The 21,325-nt window shown below is 47.2% G+C and overlaps 1 protein-coding gene across 9 annotated transcripts; it reads right to left on the bottom strand.

Annotated features, from left to right (window-relative positions):
* Positions 1-898: 898 nt before the first annotated feature.
* usp6nl (USP6 N-terminal like) lies at positions 899-20,899 on the bottom strand. Of its 9 annotated transcripts, none has more exons than XM_061761884.1 (15): positions 20,722-20,899; positions 18,665-18,756; positions 8,203-8,276; positions 7,175-7,254; positions 7,049-7,088; positions 6,889-6,969; positions 6,701-6,808; positions 6,499-6,608; positions 5,603-5,651; positions 5,395-5,515; positions 5,225-5,319; positions 4,885-5,129; positions 4,613-4,765; positions 3,973-3,995; positions 899-3,232 (listed from the first exon to the last, which is right to left on the bottom strand). In XM_061761884.1, exons 2-15 carry the CDS (start codon positions 18,666-18,668, stop codon positions 1,950-1,952), a joined length of 2,466 nt encoding a protein of 821 aa, XP_061617868.1. In that variant the 5' UTR covers positions 18,669-18,756; positions 20,722-20,899; the 3' UTR covers positions 899-1,949. The 9 variants fall into 9 exon arrangements, with proteins under 9 accessions (XP_061617868.1, XP_061617869.1, XP_061617864.1 ...); XM_061761885.1 differs by lacking the exon at positions 20,722-20,899 and adding an exon at positions 19,805-20,017; XM_061761880.1 differs by lacking the exons at positions 18,665-18,756; positions 20,722-20,899 and adding an exon at positions 10,453-10,498 and having other exon boundaries at positions 4,885-4,984; positions 5,069-5,129.
* Between the last annotated feature and the right edge of the window lie 426 nt (positions 20,900-21,325).

Genomic DNA, 21,325 nt, shown 5'->3' with positions numbered 1-21,325 from the left:
TATCCCTAAAATGTATACTTCTTCTTGAGTAATGAACGAGAATACTTTTGACACCTCTGTGTATTTCAGGCTGTTGATGAACTCGGTTTGTTTTCACACTGATTGCTGAAAAAGACATTTTATGGGCTTCATTGATTTCCCCTTGTAAAAACGCCACTTCATATTTTGACTTTTTTTTTTCCACCTTAAGTCAAGCTTGTCGAGTGTGAAACTATCTTAGTGCCGTCGAAATGTAAATGTAAGTTTCTAACACAGATTCTTTTTTCCAATGGTAACATTTAAATGATAAAATCTTCAATGTTCCATTTTTTTTTACCATCAAAACAATCTTTTTTTATGATAGAAAACAAAAAAAAATCTGAACTTGAAATGACACGTACGTCCATAGTAGTTCAAACATAATCAAGATAGTTAGCGTCAATCGGCCTTCCAGTGGCATAAAATATCGAGCGATTATAAACAAACTCAAGTGTGAAACATCCACAGTGTGCTTCAATCGCTCCTAATAAGAGGCACATCCATCCATCCATCCAGCCAGCCACCATTTTCTGTACTGCTTCTCCTCACGCGGCTCGCTGGCGTCCTGGAGCCTATCCCAGCTATCCTCGGGCGAGCACGAAGACTTGAAAAGGTTTCACAAAAAACAAAACCATTTTTATTTTTTTTTACCTTCTGATGAACGTGATCTTTGGCACAGCCTCGCAAAAAACAAAAAAACAAAGAAACGTGTCAATTGACAAAGTGTCACTACTTCCAGCAACCCGCAGAGGGCGCAACTGTTTTATGCTCAACACGGAACACGGAAAATACAAATTCAATCGCCAGGCGGTGAAATTCAAGCACAGGCCAAAAAAGTCAGCGTTTTTTTTTTTTTTTTTTGCAAGACAAAAAACCTCCATTGTTCATTTTCCACTTCAACTTTGTTTATTAATCCAAAATATCCAAATGCAATTGTGCAGTTAGTCTTCCAACAAATTAAACTTTGTGAATGTAAAATGTGAGAGTGTAAAAGAAGACAAAACAGTTCAACGCGCAAATGTGTCACACACATTTAGTGTTCAGGAACAGTAGTCCACTTGACAGTGTCGACAAAAAGAAAACTGAATTAGTTAACGCAAACCTTTACTGCAACTCGGCCGAGGTCAAGATCAGTTATCTTTAAGACACGCACACCCAAAAAACAACAAAACAAAACATGGCGTCTAAAGTTACATTATACATGTATCGAAGCCATCAGACATACATTACACAAATTACATTAGTGTTTGTAATACACCACAAAAGAAAAACAAAATCACTGGCCTCATGATACAGTACTCACTGTGTACATTATATATATATATATATATATATATAAAAAGAAAAAAGATTGCACTTCAGTTGATCAGAGATGAATACATCCTAGAAACCGAGTCATGATAATAATTAACACACACACACACACACGAACATGAAAATGTAAATGATAAAGTCCAGTGAGTCATTGCTTACTTTTGTTATTTTCTCTGCTTGCAAAAAAGCAACAATAAAAAAACAACATTCACAAGCATGAACTGAACTGGAGTGTCAACATCTACGAGTAACAAAAATAAAGATGGACAATGACTTTTTCTCTTTCTCTACTCAAAATTATGAACAAAAACGCTGTACATATCTGACTCTAAAAGATATATAGTTCTACTCGTTTCCAAAAATAAAATAAAATCTTCGGCCTTTGTTTTGTTCATGTTAAATCCTTGTCTAAAGTGTTGAGTAGAAAGTTGAGCGGCCGGCGTGTCTCTGACTTCACCTCCGGACGGAAAGCGTTTCTTCTATCTCCTTGACAACCAAACTCAGTAGTGAAAAAGGTCACTAGTAGGATACACTCCTTCTACTAGTGCACTGAAATGCACCAAGAGCGATCTAGTCCATGCACCTGAAGCTTCGTTTCCGCGTTGCTGCCGGTGGAGTCAGAGCAGCATGGACTCCTGCATGGCGAAGGCCTCCTGCGCGTGCCTGTAGTACGCGCCTCCGAACAGCCGGGGGAGCTGTTGGCGCACGACGAGCCGCCGCGTCCTGGCGTCGTCGTCGTCGTCGTCGTCCGGAAACTCAAACACCTCCACGGGAGACATCTGGGCTCTCTGGAAGCTGGGCGAGCGAGGCACCCGGCCCGGGGACTGCGGCGGCGGCGGGGGCTCCTCCGGGCCCCGCCGGCATCCGGGGGGGCGCCCTTCCGGGAGGTGCCGGACGCGCCCCTGGAGCCTGTAGTCCGAAGGGGCGTGGACCTGTGCGGTGGAGGTGAGCTTTTGCAGGTAGATGGGGGTGGCGTGCCCCTGCAGCTGGAGCTGCAAGGGGGGCGGCCGGGGGCTGCTGAGGTTGCGTGGCGGATCCCCGTGGTGAGTTACATAGTAGTTCAGGAGGGCCCGCTCCGGGGAGACCTCGTTGGGCTGTCGCCTGGCGGTGGCGAAGGCTCGATCCCCGACCCCCGTGTCGTACTGTCTGTACCCCGGGTGTAAAACGGGGACCTCGGTAGGGACCTGATGGTGGTTTTGGTTTGCGGAAAAGCGGCTCTGGTCTCCCACTGGCTGATGAGGAGGGTGCGAGGGCATCCTGGACCCGGACTGAGCCGAAAAGACATTCCCGCTGGGCGCCACGCCGTAGGAAATCGTCTCGCCGCGAGGAGCCTGCATCCTGGTCGGGGGTCTCTCCAGCTCCAGGATCTCGAACTCCGGCTCTAGTCCCGGTACGTTGTCGTACTGGGAGGCGTCAGAACCGCGGTCGGCGCCCGGAACCAAACCTTGGGAGCGCGGGCGGCGCTCGGTCCGCCGGGCGTCATCCGGGCCGGAGGCCGCCGCCGCCCCCGCCCGGCTCCGCCAGTCCTCCCGCGCCGCCGTGGCCTTGGCCGCTTCCAGTTTGGTCTCGGAGGGTTTGAACCAACGAGGCCCGACGTCCCGCTGAGGGCCGGGGGCGGCGTCGGAGATGCGGTCGGCGGGGCCCTGTCCCGGCCCCGCCCCCTTTTCAGGCTGGCGTCGCCCGTCGGCGGCCGCCTGAACTTGACCGTCTCTGATGTCGCTTTTGCGCCGGCGTGCGGACTTGTCCAGAGAGTCCCGGCGTAACCGACTCGGGGGACGACCGTCCGGTACCGGAGCGGGCGGGTCGGCCGGCTCCGCGTGGCTCTGACCGTTGCCCACGTGGTTGGCAGCCAGCTCGGGAAGCTGCCCTAGCGGCTTCTTGGGGAACTCCTCATCTTTACCTGCGAGACAAACAAAGAGCGCAATGAATGAATGCGAAGTCCAAAGGGGAGTCTGAAGGAAACCGGTGCGATCTGCGGACGGGGGCGGTGCGGAGTCACATCACAACGGGGCCACGCGGACTCATGCAATACCGCTGCCAAAGGAGGACAGGTGCATTCAGGACCACACAACAAAAGTCAAAGACACTTCGATAGGAATTCTTCAAAAGGTCGCCGGGGGGCTCGGAACTGCCGGATTCCGATCGGGAGTGGTCGCCGGGGGAAGACGTATTGATCCTGACGACGACGTTTGTGTCAAACGGTCTGCGAGGGAGGAATTTTCAAGCCAATTGGCAGACTTCCCGAGTCTTTTAGGGCGGGGCTTCTTCACACTTTTGTCACGATTCGCACGGCCACCAAATCTCATGTTGCCAAGTCAAACTGAATTTTCAAAAACTGTGAACGTCGCGGCACAGATAGACCAAGTTACATTATTAGTCAATCAATCAATCAATCAATAATTTTCAGACAAAAGCAAAACGAGATAATTGAAGTTTCTCAGCAGCTTTTCAGAAACGGGCGGCGTCGGCCGACGGAGGGTCGCCACACACAAGCGAGACATCTCAACGGAACGGTCCGAGCGCTGCCGGACAGACAAGCCACAGACGGGACGGACGGACGGACACGGAGAGAGAAAGAGAGAGACCAGTCAGGATATCCCACCGGTTACTGTCGGAGGAGCGAATGCGGCGCTCACTCACCGCCGGCGTTTTGGAGTGGTTGGCTAACGTTTGTTCGGGGGAGGAGGAAGAGGAAGAGGAAGAGGAGACAGGAAGGTTAGCCACAAGACCCAAATCACAAGCGCGACAGTGAACCCCCGCCCGCCGCGTCACGCTTCGCTCGTCGCGGGCTTTGAGGCCGTCTGCCGCAGTTGCGGGTTTTGCCGCAACGTGCCGGGCGGCGCTGGAAGACGTGCGGCGCCATTAACAGCCACAAGAAGAAGAAGTTCAGAAGCTAACCGACGAAGCGGACACATTTTCTCGTTTCAATCAGGCTGCAATTGTTCAAAGGTTTCGTCTTACCCAGACATTTATGCCAATTTCCATTAGCCCATCTCTGGCGTTTTTCATGATCACTTTAGTCGTTAGAGGATCCGGTTGAACATTTTGGTGTTGAAATATACAAAGTTGGATTTTCGGAAGTTGCGCGTGTCCGTTGAACAGCGAACGTCTTCCCTTTTTCTCAGAAAGCTAATGTACGCTCGTCTCCCGTTTCTTCGGACCGGGAGATGACGGAATCGAAATGTGTTTCAAGCGTCCAGTTGGGGCGGGCGAGCCCGGAAGGTATTCCGCGCGGGGGTTCACTGCGCCGCGAGGGGTCGGCGGCGGCCAAAAGCCGTACCTGGAGCGGGCAGCTCCAGCTTGGCCCTCCGGAGCTCCGCCACGGAGGCTTGGAGCTGCTCCACCACAAAGTCGTCCTCGAAAAAGAAATTTGCGGACAACGTCACCTGCAGGAAGTCCACCAGCTCCTCCATGGACAACTTCATCAGGTGCTCTGCCGACAAGGACGCGCACGGACATTAGCGTAGCTCGCGCACAACAGCGCTTGGAAGTGACCCCGGCAAATGAGGATTTCTTGACATTTGCAAACACGACCGCGTTTGGCGGACTCACTCTTGTGCAGTTTGAGGACAGTGTAGGACATGGCCGGAAGAATTCTCTCGCCCTCCAGGATGTAGATGTCCCAGATCCTGAGCGTGAGGGTGAAGGGAGTCTGGGAGGACAAAACAAACGTGCAGATCTTGACACATCTCGAACAGCCGCGCCTCTCTCGGTCGGCTCAGCTTGAAGCGCTCACTCTGTCCAGGAAGCACTGGAAGAACCACTTCATGGTGTACAGGCTGGTCAGCACCTCTTGGCTGTCCTACAGGAGACACGACCGCTGAGCAAGGCGCGCGCGCGACGCAATTTGCTACCCCGGGAAACGGAGCCCGTCAGCGTCTCGACGTCTCACCAGGTGTCGCTTGAGCTTGGGCATCATCTTCTTCAGGATGCGGTCGTGGTGCTCCTGGAAGCGCATCAGCTTGGGGAAGCCCGGGACGAAAAACCCTACGGAAAAGGCCCCGACCGGAGATTAGGACGCTCGAACGGCCGGCCGACGCAGGCGAGGTTCGGGCTCCCCACCGTGCATGGCGTGCTCGTGACCCGACAGCAGCCTGACCAAAGCCCAGAAGGCGTCTTCTTCGTTCATGTAGATGAGCAGCAGCGCCGTGATCTGACTCATGCCCTGGCAGTAGCCCACCTCCTGCACGCACGCACGCACGCACGCCGCGTGAGGAGCGCCCCGAGTTTCGGGGCGCGCCACAACCCCCCCCGCCCCCGGGAGACTCACCATGTTGTACATGGAGTAGGCCGTGAGTACGTGGAAGAGAGCCTGCTGCCTGCGAAGCAAAACAAAAACAAGCATGACCATTTTCTGCACTTCCACGTCGGCCGCCGCTCTCAGTAGACGTGCCGGATTTCCCGGACGACAGGCCGCTACGGAGCAACCACGCGGCTAAATTACAGAAAAGCTATGGAAAAGCTGAAAACATGACCGTTTCCCAAAGTACAAGAAGAAAAGCGTGCGATGCGGCTTTGAAGTCGAAAGCCGTCGAGCTGTCTATCGTGCCTCTGAAGCGCCACCCCGAGCCGAGGTGGCCGGCGGCGGGAAATCTTGCACAAAAACTGGCCGCATGCGAAGATCGGCCTTTTCTGAGGTCTGCCAGTGGATCTGAAAGGCGTTTGGAAAGGCTGGACTGCTGCGCGAGAATGACAGCGGCAGAGAGACTGAGATGGTGCGTTCTGAGCTTGCTTTTACTGCCGTGTGACAGGCGCCGTTTGAAACCATTTAGCTATGTAAATAAACATTGACATCAAAATCTTCCTGTGTGTGGTGCGGCTAAAAAAAATGTTTCGCCAAATGTAGCGGGCGCGGCTCGTATTCCGACGCGCTCTTCTATAGTCCGGAAAACACGGGAACGGAAATTTGCTCGCAATTAGACGGACACCTGCAAATGGCCAAAATGAGCCAAGAATGGCCGCTTCGGAGCAAATTGTTTCCCCGCAGGCACGGCTTCTTGAAACTTCTTTGTCGGTCTACTCACGAAAGACACGTCGACCAAATTTCACGTCGGGGGGCCGAATTCTTTTGAAATTCCGATGAGGCGGTTTTTCGCGTCTCGCGCTAGTCGTCGGAATGTCCCTTTCTCTTTTTTTGGCTGCATTTGCGTTCGGCGAGGAACCCACTTGACGTCGTAGCGATGCATGAACATGATGTGATCCCTGTAGGTGCGGTTGACGTCCAGGTCGATTTGGCGGACGTCCGGAGACGAGCGCTTGGCTCTGGCCTTCAGCTTCTGGAGGGCACGCAAGCAAGCGCCGCACAAGAGTCACCCCCCGCCCGGAAAAACAAAAACCCCGCGCGGGAACGAGGCAGCGGGCTTCCCACCTCATAGAAGTCCTTCTTCTCCTCCTTGATCTTGGGAACGTCCAGCAGCAGCGACCACACTTCCCCCCGGAGCTGCAGCGGGATTCCCTTGTAGATCCTCCGCACGAGCTGGGAGCGACAAAAAGCAAACGTCAGCCCGTCGGCTTTTGGAATGGGCGCGCGCAATCCCAATGTGAAGAAGAAATCACCTTTTCGCTGTTCTTGTATTTGTCCCAACTCTTCAGCATCTTCAGCCACTTGGTTGTCCTCTCCAACTCCGTGTGCTTGTGCTGCGTATTTCAAAATGCCAAAAGAAATCCAGAATGGCCATCTAACGAGCGCAAATGCCAGGCTCAAGAGATCGACTACCTTTTCCTCCACCGAGTCGTACGACGGAAGCTCATTCTCGCTGAACGACAACAAGGATGAAAGACAGGAAAATGAGAAAGAAATACATCTGGGATCCGTCGCGAGGCGCGTCGTGTGCATCCTTACTGCACGAAGCCGAAACGGTCGATGACCTTGTACAGGTGGAAGTCGGTGTCCTCCCAGGGCTCCACGGTGGCCTCTTTTCCCTGGAATGGGAGGAGAGAGAGAGAGAGAGAGAAAAGAACTTTGCGGGAATTTGACCAGCAACCTTTGGCAGCACGACGCCACCGCTCAAGGGCCACATTTGATTTTTCAGTCAGACGTTCATAGATGAGGTATCAAAGTCAATGTGGATGTAAAATACTTGATTTCATTCATCATTATTATTATTATTATTATAATTAATGATGGAATAAAACCAACAAAACCTTGTTCACTGAAAAAACTAAAAAATTCGAATTCACATTTTTGTACTTTTATTTACAAATATGCAATAAAAAAACATTGCTCAATGCAAAAGGTAAAATGTGGTTATTTTCATCATAGTTCCTGATCATTTTGTATTATGTTTCATGAACAATAGAAAAGATTGGTGGATTTTTTGATTATCTTACTATTTTTTTTTACACTATTGACAATAATAAGATAAATGAATAAAAAAAAATTCATCCAGAATTAACCAATTAGAGGTTAAAATAAGTATGATGTGAAAAGTAAAATGTGGATGTAAAATAGTACTTTTAATACTAATACATTCCAATGTTTCATTACAATTACAAAATGTCAAATTTGAATAATGTATTTTTTAAAATAATTATTTATAATCAATAATAAAAGAAACATTTCCAAATGACAACAAACCCGTTCCAGTATTCAATGAGATAAATCAATATCAAAATGAATAACTACATTAGAATGAAGCAATTTTGGGATCCAAAACAACCAAATATTTCAGTCCTCTTGAAAATGTAAATTGTTGCCATAAATTGTCATTTTGGGAGTTGAAGTTGTTGTGGCGGACATATTGAATAATTGTCAAGCTTCCAAGCGGGAAGCGGAATAAAGTCTCCGCGCTCCCGCCTGCGTCGCCTGACGAAGTTACGCCGCCCGTATCACAAATGTTTGGGTGTGCGGCTCAATTCCCGGATGCCCACCTTTTCATATTTGGCCACGATCCGCGCCCGTTCCTGATCCAGTTTCACGGCGGCATCCCGATCGCTGTCAGAAGCTGCGGGAATGACACGCAGAACAAAAATGGGAATTAACGCAACAAACAAAGAAAAACAAGCTGAAATGATGCTCGAGCGCAGCATCAACAAAAGGGGCACTTTATGAAGGGGAACGATCCCAATTCGGTTTGTTGGAGCTTGGTGCAGTTTGCCAGATTCAAGTGCAACCCGAACTCACATTTTCATACCGTAGGAACGCTTTCAACCATTTGTTTGGCGTCACGACACAACAAGCAGACTTGGCAAACTTGGGGCGTTCCCATAGCGATCGCCGCAAGAATTCCGCCTGACCTTTTTGGACCACTTGAGTCCTGTTCGTACTGCGCACACTCTTCCAGGGTTCCACTCGCAGTCAACGGCACATTTCAAATAAAGTTTCAAAGCCCTTGCAAAATTGCTTTCAAAATAAAGCTAAATGACAAACAAATGAAATAAAAAGAAAATAAACCCCCCCAAAAAAACAACACTTCAAAACAATACCACTTTCAAATGAAGTCATTAAAAATCAAGCTTCAAAATAACACGATACAAATATGGCTTTAAAAAACATAACCCGAATACATAAAGCCATAAAAATGTAAAAAAAAAAAAAAAAAAAAGCTTTAAAATATCAATATAAATCAATAACGTGTATAAAAATATCACTTTCAAATAATGCCTTCAAAAATGACGCAAAACAAAAAAAGGCATCAGAAGCAGCAAGCGTCCCACAAGCGCGTCCTTTATCGTTATCGTCACGCCGATGAGCATCGTAACAAGCTTTTGTGCCTTTACGAGTGCGCACGCGTCTTCCAGCCGCACTCAATAACGACTCGAACAAAAAAAAAAAAAAAAAAAAAAGAGTCATGACAAGATCTCGTTTCCTGGCTCAGCTGTTGTGTTGCATCGAGTGGAGACGAAATCCAAAAAACACACACACGCTTTCAACAACACAACTCCTTTGTAGTCAATGCCACTATTTCTAAAATATACATCACAGTACACAAACCAAGTGGATGTGGATTTGAAGAAAAAGAATACAAACTAAAAAAAGAAATCCAGACATTTTCTCCTTCGTATGGCTGCGAGAGCAACAGGTGCCGCCAAAACACCACGATGAAGCCGCTTGAACCAATCACAAGTCGCTTCCGGAAAAGACACCAAGCCAATCTGGGCAAAAAGGGCAATGACCAATTTCTAAATCTCAATAAAAATACAAGATGTTGATGAACAACCAATTCGGGAAGCGAGGCAACATTCAAACCAGGAAATCGCCACAATGTTCAACCTAACCGTATCGCCGTAAGCCAATCTCGCGTCATGCTAACACAAAATACCAAACAGCACAGATGCGCAGGAGAAATTAGCGTTGCCGTTACGGTCATTCTTAAACTTCAAACAACTGCTACCTTAACACACAGAGCAAACAACAATACTCACAGGCGTAGATCGTCTCTGCGGCGGGGGAACACCAAATATTCAAAGGGCAAGACCAGCGCACAACTCCAAAAAGCCCGAAAAACAGACAATGGCTTCAAAATACAACCACGACACGCATGCCGCCGGTGTTTGTTTGTTGTGCACGATGACGCCATCAGAACGGAACAACAATCTTTTGCCTGTGTCGCGACGCGGACACAAGCGCGTGCTAGTAGCATGCTAACACGGCCCGTCATCTTCGCTTGAAAAGCTAATGGCGCCCGCCAACGTGAGGCAAAAAATAGCAGCAGTTAGCAACAACAATGGAATATTTCTTCCCTTCTTTGGACTTTTTCGATTTACTTCTCTTTCCATCATTTGCTCATTTATTTATTGCAGGATTTTCATGACTTATACCAAAAACACACTCGTAAAACAAACACTTGTATCTACACCACAATCACGTAGACATACTGTCATAAATAAATGGTGAAATCATTCATTATAAATAATAGAATTTTCAAAATAAAAAGATTCATGAATATATTTATTTTCTCAACACATGATCCTTTCAATAATTGATTGGTTGATTTACAGTAGATAAAATACAAAATCTTTGTAATATGAACTATTTGACAAATTTATTTCAATACTGGTGAAGTTATTGATGATAAATAATGCAATTTGACAACGAGAATGAATGATTTTCCAAATCAAACGTGGCCAAGGAAGACAAACGCTTGGCCCTCGCTGACTTCAGACGTGTCCTGGTTTTACCTTTTGCGCAGCCTTCCCGGGGACGACGCATTCCTGAAGCTCGCCCGCCCGCAGCGCCCGATGCGACCGCTCCCGTCAGCGCGCGGGTCCACCCTAGCGGGAACGCGATCGGCGCCGGCCGCCGCCGACAGGCGCTCACAATGCGAGCGCTTGTTGCCGTCTGTCGTCGTGCCCACTCGCAACATTCCCCCACCCGACCAGTAACAACAACGCCGGCCTCTGTCGGCAAACAACATTTCATTTCATTTCTCGCTTCCCGCCCCGAGATGAAAAATGTCAAGACGGCGAGATGATGGAGGGCGGCCATTAAAAACTCGTTACAACGTGGCGGCTTAGAGCGAAGTGCTGCGGGATACGAGCTACAAGGCTAAACGCAACCAAAATGTGACATTTCCGACACACTTAGAAACACAACGTACACACAAACGCAAGCAACACAGGCTAAGCGTCTTGCTGCAGAACAGCCTTACTGGCCTGATTTCGAGGGATCGGGTACAAGTGGAGCCAGCGGTACTTGAGGTGAAAAATCATCTCACCTGGAGTAAGTCCTCCTCGCCAGTAGTTGGCGCTACACTGCCGCAGTTTGACACGTCGGCGAATCATCGTGTGTCACAACGAAAGAAAGGTCAGTGAGTCCTGAGAGTGAATACTCGTACTGGTATCGGTCCGAACAAAAAAATTCATAAAATGGTAGCCAACATCCGTACGAACAAAACATGCTAATATGACAAAACACACTAAAGCAACATTATCGTTAACAAAACACGCTAAGGTGATGCTTGAGCAAACAAAACACCTAACAGGCTAAAGGAAGCCTTGAGAACCGCCCGAATAAAATGAGCTAACCCTAGCCTTTCTGCTCTTTTCTTCTGTGTGCTTATTTTCTCATCCCTTCCAAGACTCCATCTTACTGCACGAAGACACCCATGTCATGTTCTTTGAACCCCAGTTGGGGTTGAAGTTCAACACTGTGTTAAGAAGTTTGAATTTGGAGGACAACAGCGGGGGAAAAAAAACACGCATCTTCTTCCTGTCGGCAACCCTGGACACACAAGTGGCCGGCCAATCGGACGGTGTGCTCTGTTACCGCGGGCGACGGGTTTTATTATTCATTGGTCAACACGCACATGAGCACATTTTTGAAGCCTGACTTTTTTCAGCATTATTTTTTGACAGCCTGATTTATATTTTAAAGGCTATGCTCTTCCCAAAAATGCTCTTTGAATTCAATTTTGAAAATATTTTTAGACTATTTTTTCAAAAAGTGCTATTTCTTAAAACATCTTTTTTTTTTTAAAGCCAATTAATTTAGACTTATTTGTACTCATTACTTATTGTTTGGCAACCTTATTTTTTGTACTTTTAAGCTTTAATTTAAAACAATTCTATTTGGCAAACATTTTTTAGTGCTACGTTTTGAAGTTATTTTGAGAGATTTTTTAAAGTATATTTTTTTTAAATGGTAATTATTTTAAAGTCTATTGTTGAAAAAAACCTAAGCCTTAATTAAAAAAAAAATGTATTTTCACTTTTTCAAAAAGTGCTATTTTTGTTATATTGTCTCCAAAAATGCCAGATTTTTAAAGCCTTCCTCAAAAAAAAAGTCTTTTTTCCCCCCAGTGTTAGTGTATTGAAAGCATGATTTTTTGTTATAATGAATACATTGAAATGAACAAATGAAAGCGCCCTGACCTGGCGGCAAATAACATTCAAAGGTCGCCGCTGCTCGTGTAGCAAAACTTCCTCATGCCGGCGTGTGCAACTTTGGGAACATGCACAGGCTCACACACCTCCAAAGGTGGCGGCGGCGGCGGCGGCGGCGGCCCTGCGCCTGGCCGGCGACACCAGCTCCTGAACCACGTGCAGCACGTGCATGCTCACAGCAGGGCACCCCGGCCTCTCGTCCTCGTCCTTTCCTCGCTCCTTCTCGCCGCGTCGGGGCGGTCCGCTCTGTCGCCGCCGCGTCCGGCGGCCACCCGCGTCCCGTTTCTTCTTCTGGTCACATGTTCCGCGCACGTCCTCGGATGCTCTCGGTCACGAATAAAAGAAAAGCGGCGGTCGGTCGTTCGGTCCTCAGCGAGAGCGCTGGGAAAGTGCCCTCCTCTTTCTTCCTTTCTTTCTCTCTTCCTCCTTCCCATCCTTGCCTCACATCTTTTAAATTCAAATTAACTTGCGCCTCCCTCCCTCCCTCTTCCGCTCTCTTCCCTCCCTCCCTCCCTCCCTCCCCAGGAACGCTGGAAGAAGAGATGGTCACAGGAAGCACGCCCTCGCACTCGTTAACGAGCTCATTAGAATCAAAAGCGAAAAATTCAACTCGTCGGACACTTCATTAAGTACAGGCAACACAGATTTTTGCACTATGAAAGGTTGGTGAAAAAAAAAAAAACTTACTCAGCATCTAATCATATTTATCCATTTTCTTAAACCATTTCCTGAAAATAAAAAAATGAAATAATTTAAAGCGTCTTTTTAAAGCATTATTTTTTTAAGCATTTTTAAAAAAGCTACTTTTAAGCATGATTTTATTTGAAGCATTATGTTAAAATGTATATTTTTAACATTACTTATTAAATTATTTGTAAGGCATAATTGTTGAGTTCATTTAAATATTTTTAAATTTAAATTGTATTATGCATGTGTTATTAATTCTTTAAGGTATAAGGTATTTTTTAAAGAGTAATTTTTTTTAAGTGTTCTTTTCAAGAATCCATTTGGATAAGGCTTATTTTTTTGAAAGCCTTATTTCTTAAGTGTTATTTTCCAAGCAGTATTTTTTTCCAGTCCATGACTTTTTATGCATCATTATTTAAAGCAGCAATTTCTTTTTTTCCCAAATGTTCCTACGTATTCCACTTTGTTGGCCCCCTCTCAGCATCCCTGTGAATTTTGGAACGGAATTGCCATCGCAAACTCCACGTCCCAGCGTCCTCGGCGTGGCGTGTCCTGGCGCCGTGCGACGGAGGGTCTAATTACCCGCGTTGCCATGCCTACCGCTCGCCAGTTGCTAGGATGTGGCGGACTCGGCAGCTCTCCAGCTGTGTCGGAAGTCACGCCCCGCCGTCCTCCAGATCGCCACTTGGCGCCCCTGGATATATGTGCAACATACAGAGGGCCGACGTCGCTTTCCCAAGACGCCACTGTCCAACTATAGTGGGGCTGTCATGAGGGAATCTTTTTTGAATCGTAGCTATTTCGTAATAGTATAGTGTACTATTCTCATTTCGGACTTTACACCGCATGTCGGTACCGAGCGGATGGTATTCACTCTGTCCAGAATTTGAGGCAACAAAATCAGTCTTTGCCAAACAGCTAGCGTTCGCACGCTAGCGATAGCCATTTTAGCCCCAAAAACAAAAACGCTAACATACTCATCACGTCACATGTACATTACACATCTAATAGTGTCTTCAAAATATCGTACAGACGCTCCTGTGTCTGTTTAGCAGTGCCCGTCTGCAATAAATCCGTGTCCGTGTGAAACATTGGTGCCAGCGGAGCTTCGAGGCAGAAATCCTGCGTCGACCTATTTTTTCCCCTCAGTCCAAGTTTTTAGTGGGTTTTTACCTCTCTCCAAAAGTCCCGCTCCAGTGATTCCAAAGTATTAGTTAACTGTCGGGCTCAAACGATTCATCGAAAGCAGCGAACACTCGCTCCTTCGCGGTTCGACGATTGTGGATTCACGACATCGCGAGGTTCATACATACATGGACATTATTTACAGTACAGTACCCATCTTTATTTTTTCATTGAATTTTCATTGTTAGTGCTAAGTAGTGTGCAATAGTGTGATATCCTATGAATAATATGATAGAGAGGGTTTTAAAAGGTCAAAATCCACGAAATAATTCAATCAATAGGGTGTGTTTACTTTGGGGAAATTTGCTTCACGCGCCCAGTCCTGGAATTTAACTCCCGCAATAAACGAGGGTTCACTGGACTCCCTAATCACTCAATCGGGATTTGGAGTGGACTTTTTAGCGAACAACTTAAAAATCTCCACCGAGCGCTTCGGTAGTCTGGAATTAGGGAAGGATCGCGAAAGCAGCCTCCGGCGTGAAATTCAAGCGGACTTTAATCAAGTCGAGCGCCGAATCGTCTACCCGTAAATGTGAAATCGATGGACAGCCGGGCGACGACCTCCGAGGCGCGTTGGAAGAATGCCGTGGGTCACTTCATTAGGAACAGCCACGCGACACAACAGGACGAATACGAGGGGCAGTCGAAAAGTAATCGGCCCAATTTCATTGAACCTACTCATCATTTTCACTCTTTGCAGTTTAAATACCTGTTGGAAGATTGAATTGAAAAACCAAACTAAAGTTTTGTTTCCGTCTGTGCTCTTCCTGTCAGCAATGTTGAAGGAAAATAGGACATTGTCGGTGTGATTGAATTTCTTCTCAAAGGGCGAATCCTGGGAAATGCGCGAGGGTCGACAAACTGGTCACAGAGCGGACCGGAGAGTCATCCTTGATGACATCACCGTCATGCGTCCTCACTGATGACATCACTGATGACATCGCCAATCACCCCATACACATCACGACATCCATCGACCTTCTCTTTGCCCTTCATCCTCGCAGAGACTCTTCTGTCACAGAACACACCTGACACCTTCCTCCAGCCGTCCCGTTTCTTCACGTCCTGACCACACTCACCACTGCTCTGGACGGTTGATCCCAAGTGTTTCAAGTCCTGCACCCTTGCTATCTCTTCTCCCTGTAGCCACCCCTCTCACCATGCTCAAATCATTTCAACCCTGCCCCTAAACTTCTCGCCTGCTCTCCTGGACACACACTATATCAACCTTTCTCCTCATCATCATCATGTCAACCAACTCCCGAGATTTTCCTGTCATAGTCCCAACAGTCAAAGTCCCCACATTCAGTTCTAGGCTCTGTGCTTTCCTCTCCTCTTTCTGCCGAAGAACCCGCTTTCCACCTCTTCTTCTTCTTTGACTCACAGTAGCTGAATTTCCACCGGCGCCCTGCAGGTTGATGGCGCCGGTGGCGTTCGTTGTTAGCCCGACCCACGACCGATCCGGTATGGAATTCTTCGGATGACCGCTCATGTTTGTCTGGACGCCCTTCCTGACGCAACCTTCTGCATTTATCCGGACTTGGGACCCGCCGACAGTTTGGACTGGCTTGTGACCCCCCCCTAATAATAATAATAATAATAATACAAATGAACTAAAGTTATATTTTCAATATCCTGGCTCGGAGGCATCATTACTTGCCATTCCTGAGGAATTTTCTCCCGTGAATGGACATTTTTCTTTCCCTGCAAAACCTGTAAATGACATCACGAGAGTTGAGGGTGTGTGCTTTTACACGCGGGAGTGCTCAGGTGTGTCAACCGCATCGCCGTGTGTGTGCGCGTGGTTGTGTGTGTAACACGCTCATTAACGCTCTCAGGCTCCATTTCCTCTCGCTGCCCTGTTGACCTCCAGATGTAATCATATTCCAGCGAGACTTCCTTCCTGTCATGAAACACCCAACATTCCCCCATCCCACGCACGCACAAACACTATATTGGGGTGTGACCGGACAAAACGCGGGAAATGTTGGTCAAAAAGCATAAAACGGGAGAACGCAAAGCTTCCCGTAACGCCAGCCGCGAGCCTCATTCCGGAATTGCGTCGATGCGTATGACAAGAAAGGTTTATGTTACCCCAAGAGACAAAAATGTCCCACACAAATCCCAAACTTTTAACCTGAGGATCATGTTTATAATTGCAAGAAAAATCACTTACTTGCAAAGAAAAGATGGACTTTTCTTACAGTCCCCGACCAATGTCAACCATTGACATTGATTCGAATTGCCATGAAGTTTTCTTTTGAAAACTAAGCAGCGACTGGGACCAATTATCCCATCGATTAATCAAATAATTAGATCCAAATCAACGTGACCTTTTACGTCCCCAAATTTGCATGTGAGCTGCAGTTATTATTTGTGTCCACTTGGGGTCGCCACCCTCACGTTCCACGCCATTATATCTGTGATTGTGAGTGTTGTGCCTTTAAAAGACGGGGCCTGGCCCGGTGAGTGACGTGGGTGTCAGGGAATGAGCGTGTCGTTGGCCAGTCGGGCGTGTTGAATGAAATCGGAATAATCCAGAATTTTAACATTTGTTAACCGCCAATATGTGGAAGTTCACCGCAGGGGATTGATATAATATTTGCCGACCTGTTCGGGTAAGTCGACCGCGCCCCGCACCCTCGCGTGCACTTTCATGTGGGGCGGCGGTAATTAATTATCCTAACGAGCTCCGGATATCAACATCGGCGAGCTTTTCCGGGCCCCAGACTGAGGCTTCATCAAAAGGGCCGCATCAATTATTTAGTGACCAAAATAAAGATTTTTGTTTTGTGCCACAGCGCCGACGTCTTCACTCGCTTCGCACGAAGACGGGAACGACTCTCGGTCGAGCATTTCTCAGGTCATAACTCGAAGCGAGTGTAATGATTTTGTCGAAAGATGTTAAATGTAATGACAGATGAGCGAAGCGTCAAGGCTTCTTCCCTTTCTTCTTGGATGCCTTGGCCGCACACACGTTTGCATTGAGGGTGGCTAGCGCGCATGCCAGCATTTGACTTCAACGCAGCGCGCTCACTTAAGCCAAATCGCCCCGGCAACAGTGGCCCCGCCGCCGCAACGGCTTTGAGACTCCCGCGGGCGCGCTTTTTTTCTTGTGCGGATTCGACGGCAGTCAAAGCGAACGAACGAACGAATGAATGAGATATTCCCCATTTTTCCAATTCCAAATTCAAACTGTTCAGCTCATTCAGAATATCTTGGGAAGTATTGATGGCAACCGCAGAATTCCCAAATCCGCACAAGAAAATCCGCCATTTAAGCTTCCGAATTGTTATTCTGATAGCACAACTGCTGATATCGATTTTCCACATTTTTGGAAAACAAGAAGACTCGCGGGGGCCTCATGTACAAAGACTTGCGTGGTTTTCATACAGTCAACTCCACTCAGCCCTGTGAGATCAACCTTCATTCGTAAATCTTCTGTGTGTGGTATTTGTAATCAATCTTTTGAATTCAAATAGAAGCACGTCAGCATATCAAAGACGATAGCAAAAACTTTGAGTCCTTTTTGATGACTCCATTTATTATTTTAATACACAGGAGATGACACTCACACTGGGAAAAAAATCGTTTCTTTTTTTAAGAAGAGGGGCAAATGATGTCAATTCCAAGGACTTTTTTTTCAGTGCATGTGCTGGACTCGCAAGAAGCGATTGTGGGGGCAATAGGCGGCATAAGCGATCACCTTGATCAATTAATAGGTGTCCTCACAAATATCAGTGATTCATCAAATACACTGATAAACAAATTCATTCCGAGTCCTTGCCTCAATGACATTGTCGAAATCAAACGTTGCCGGGCATGAATTGTTCGTGTGTCTCTGATGTGCAGATTTATGAGGACAGTTTCCCATCACCACCTGTAAGTGTCGCCAAAGCACCAAAAGCGGTAGAAACGTGCGTACGCACCTCTTGTACATGAGACCCCAGGCGCCTTGATTCCACTTTTGCAAAATGATGACGACCTGGACGACTGAGAATCGACGCAGATCAAGAATTTTATTCTAGTTTTTTTCGCAAGTACACTGGCATTTTTGGATTGATATTGAGGATTGATTAAGGATTAATTGTACTATTAGGCTCACCAAATAATGATTTCTTATTCTTCGCATTTCAAAAATTGCACATTTTCACCCCCCCCAAAAAAACCAACTAATTACAATATCTTACATATTTGATGAGTAATAACAAATCAAATTTGTAAAGCTCCAACTTCATAATGTTGATCTCATCCAGGACAACTTGTGGACTATTTATGATAGCCCCAAAAATTCTTCCATTTTGGCAATACAATTCTCAAATTTGACATAACGGATTCAAACCATTCCAATTGCAAACGCTTCCACTCATTCAGGACATCTTGGGAACCATTTCTCACCTCCCCAAAATGTCCCCAAATTGAACTTCCTCAACAAAGAGACAAGTTCCATATTGACGTCCTCTCTCCATTGCCCCGCCCACTTCAGTCAGCCTGTCCTTGACGCATCTTCAAGCCGGATACGCTATAATTTTTGATCCCACGTCAGGCAATTCTTCGGATTTGTCCGAGGAACTGTCTTTTTGTGCGTGTATGCCGATGTACGCACGAAATCGAGTGAACAAAAAGAAGAACTCACTCATGGCGGGGTCCCGTGTTGGCCCGGGCTGGGCGACGGTGGGCTCGGGTGCGCTCGTTCTCCACTGGCTCCTTCCTCGAGGCACTCATGACCTGCACGGAGAAACCATTGTTCCCTTGTCCAAAAATGCATACATGATGTCCTCTGGTAGAAAACAAAAGCTAAAATATTCACGTGTTGACTCTCGTATTAAACCCGCCCTATCCAAATTGGAGGATTTAATCCAGCCAATAACAAGGAATTTGAAAATGTACTTTTCACGGTTTCAAACGGCCAAATGCGGCCACCAAAGAGTCAAAAGGTACAATTTGAAGTCAAATGTAAACTCAGACAAAAATGCCCACCCTTGGGAAGATGCTTTACATTTGCACCAACACAGTTAAAATGGTTAAAAAAGGAGCGGGGGAAGCCCACAGGCTTCAAACGCAGTCGCACACCTTTTAGAAAAGAATTGATTTCAAGGTCGCATTTGTGACTTTGAACGACGGTGCACCTGGGATGCTGGTTTTTGGGGACAAAGAAATCATTTTACATGTCATTGTTTTCCACAAACGCTGCATAGTGGGACGTAAGTGGGACGGGGCTGCGAGCTGATCCCTGAAAAGCTGACAAGGCAAATAGTCCGAGCCCGACACATCCCGCCGCTGTCGTCGCCATCACACACAGCGACCGAGGACAGCCGATGAGGACCACGGTTTGTGTTTGGTTACTGGTTCACCGGTTACACACAAACACAAACACGGTTTTCCAAGTGCAAAGCCTGCGACTGCAGCTAAGCCTCATTATCCTGAAGCGGGACAGCAGGGATGGAAATACACACCACTTGTCAAGCACATTACATCACTTCCTGTCATCCTTATCAAAGTAAACCTGAGGAGGGCTGCATACTTCACAATAAGCTCATACTTTCATGGCTGTTACTGGGAACAGGACATATATTTGTTGAAAAGAAAGTCAAAGTTAGCAAGAATTCATTTCAGGCATGTGCCATTACATACAATGAACAGAAGTAAACTCTTCGATTTATTTCAGACCCAGGGTGAAAAAAAATATTGAAAAGACAAGAAAGAAAATAACGATACAGCAACGTTAATAAAGAAATAACAGCAAAAATGAATCAACTGTTAATGTCCAACATACCGATGTTTCCACTGTCTGTAATAAAAGTCTGACAGAAGTGTCCAAAGGTGCTCAAACCTGACTCTTGACTATCATAACAGTAACGCCGACTTTCCTCAAAATCTGGCCAAAAGACGAGCTTCAGCACTCAGTGAAGCATGTTGCATCTTTCAGGAGCTCGACTGCTATGAAATTCAAGTGCGTAAAATAAGCTATGTTGCTAGCATAGCATCCGTGAGTGGCCACCACCAGCGCAGCCCAGTGATTGACAGCTGGTCTCGGCCAATCGGGAGCCTCCGGGCTCGCTGTGACAGCCAATGAGAGACCTCGAATGGTGCTCGGGGCTGCATTGACTCCGTTGCGGGAGGTTGTTGCAAGATACGGCGGAAATACCCACAACCAGATGACTCTTAACCGGAACTACAGTGGCTCGCGTTTCAAATTACAACGTTTGTGTGTTCTATCTGACAGGTTTTACATAGACAAACATGTTTAACTACAATGGTCTTCGTGCGTTTGGGTCATATATTACGAAATGAATTCGCCACATACGTTCGGCGCGCTTTTCAAGAGATTAATTTTGTGAAAACAATTTATTTTGAAGGATGACACCGGAAGCGAGTCGTGCTATTCTGCTCGCTCCACAACGGTAGGGTTGGCTAGGTAGGCCTCTGTGAATACCAATAAACACAAAGTTTACAGTCCTAAAAACTATGGGTGAGCTCTTTATAAAAGGGGAAATAAGCCGATGAATTAAAATCGGCGCTCCGAAGAGTCGAATAAATCGTGTTTGAGTTGACTTTGCCAAGCTAGAACGACGCTCCCCAGTCATTCAGTCCGCCGTGCCGCTGCCGTGTTTTACCCGCTGACAGATGCCCCAAGCCGGGACGACAAGTTGAAAATCCCCCGAACGCCCGTCGGCCACCAGCGAGCCTCACCTTGCGTTCAACTCGACGGGGTCTCTCCTCTCATCGATAACGCCGGCGGCGCGGCTCCCTCCCCGGCCGGCCATGTACCAGGAAGTCCGGGCCGTTTCTCAAACTCTGCCGCGGAGGAGGACGTTAGGCGGCCAGGTAGCGATGCGCCTCCTGCCGCGACCCCTCCGCGAGCCACTTCCGGGTTCACCTCAAGGCTCAGGACAAGCGTCCCCATTTGTTGTTCGACGCCAAAATTATTTTTTTGTTATTATTATTAGTGAGACTTTTCCCCACCACTGTACGTATGTAAACTGTCACACAGAAAAACGTTGCTAAAAAAATCCCACAATTCCACATTTTCCACCACCGCGCGCGCGCGCGCGCGCACACGCACGCACACACACACACACACACACACACAAAGCATTCAAGTGAATAAGACATTTAACAAAAGTGCTCCATCTTTCCCATTCCACACTCAAACTGTTCATTTCAATTGTAACCCGGGCCCTAAACTTTCAATTTTACAGTGGAAGTGGTCGTTAGTGCGCCCTCCAGTGGACACAATGAACAACAAGTGTTATTTTCGTTGCAAACTGAATTGTGTTCTTTCCCCACGGGCCGG

Source organism: Phyllopteryx taeniolatus, chromosome 22 (genome assembly GCF_024500385.1).
Source record: "Phyllopteryx taeniolatus isolate TA_2022b chromosome 22, UOR_Ptae_1.2, whole genome shotgun sequence".
In the NCBI taxonomy this organism is placed as follows: domain Eukaryota; kingdom Metazoa; phylum Chordata; class Actinopteri; order Syngnathiformes; family Syngnathidae; genus Phyllopteryx; species Phyllopteryx taeniolatus.
Note: the sequence above shows the minus strand (reverse complement) of the source record. Positions and strands in the feature narration are given on the sequence as shown.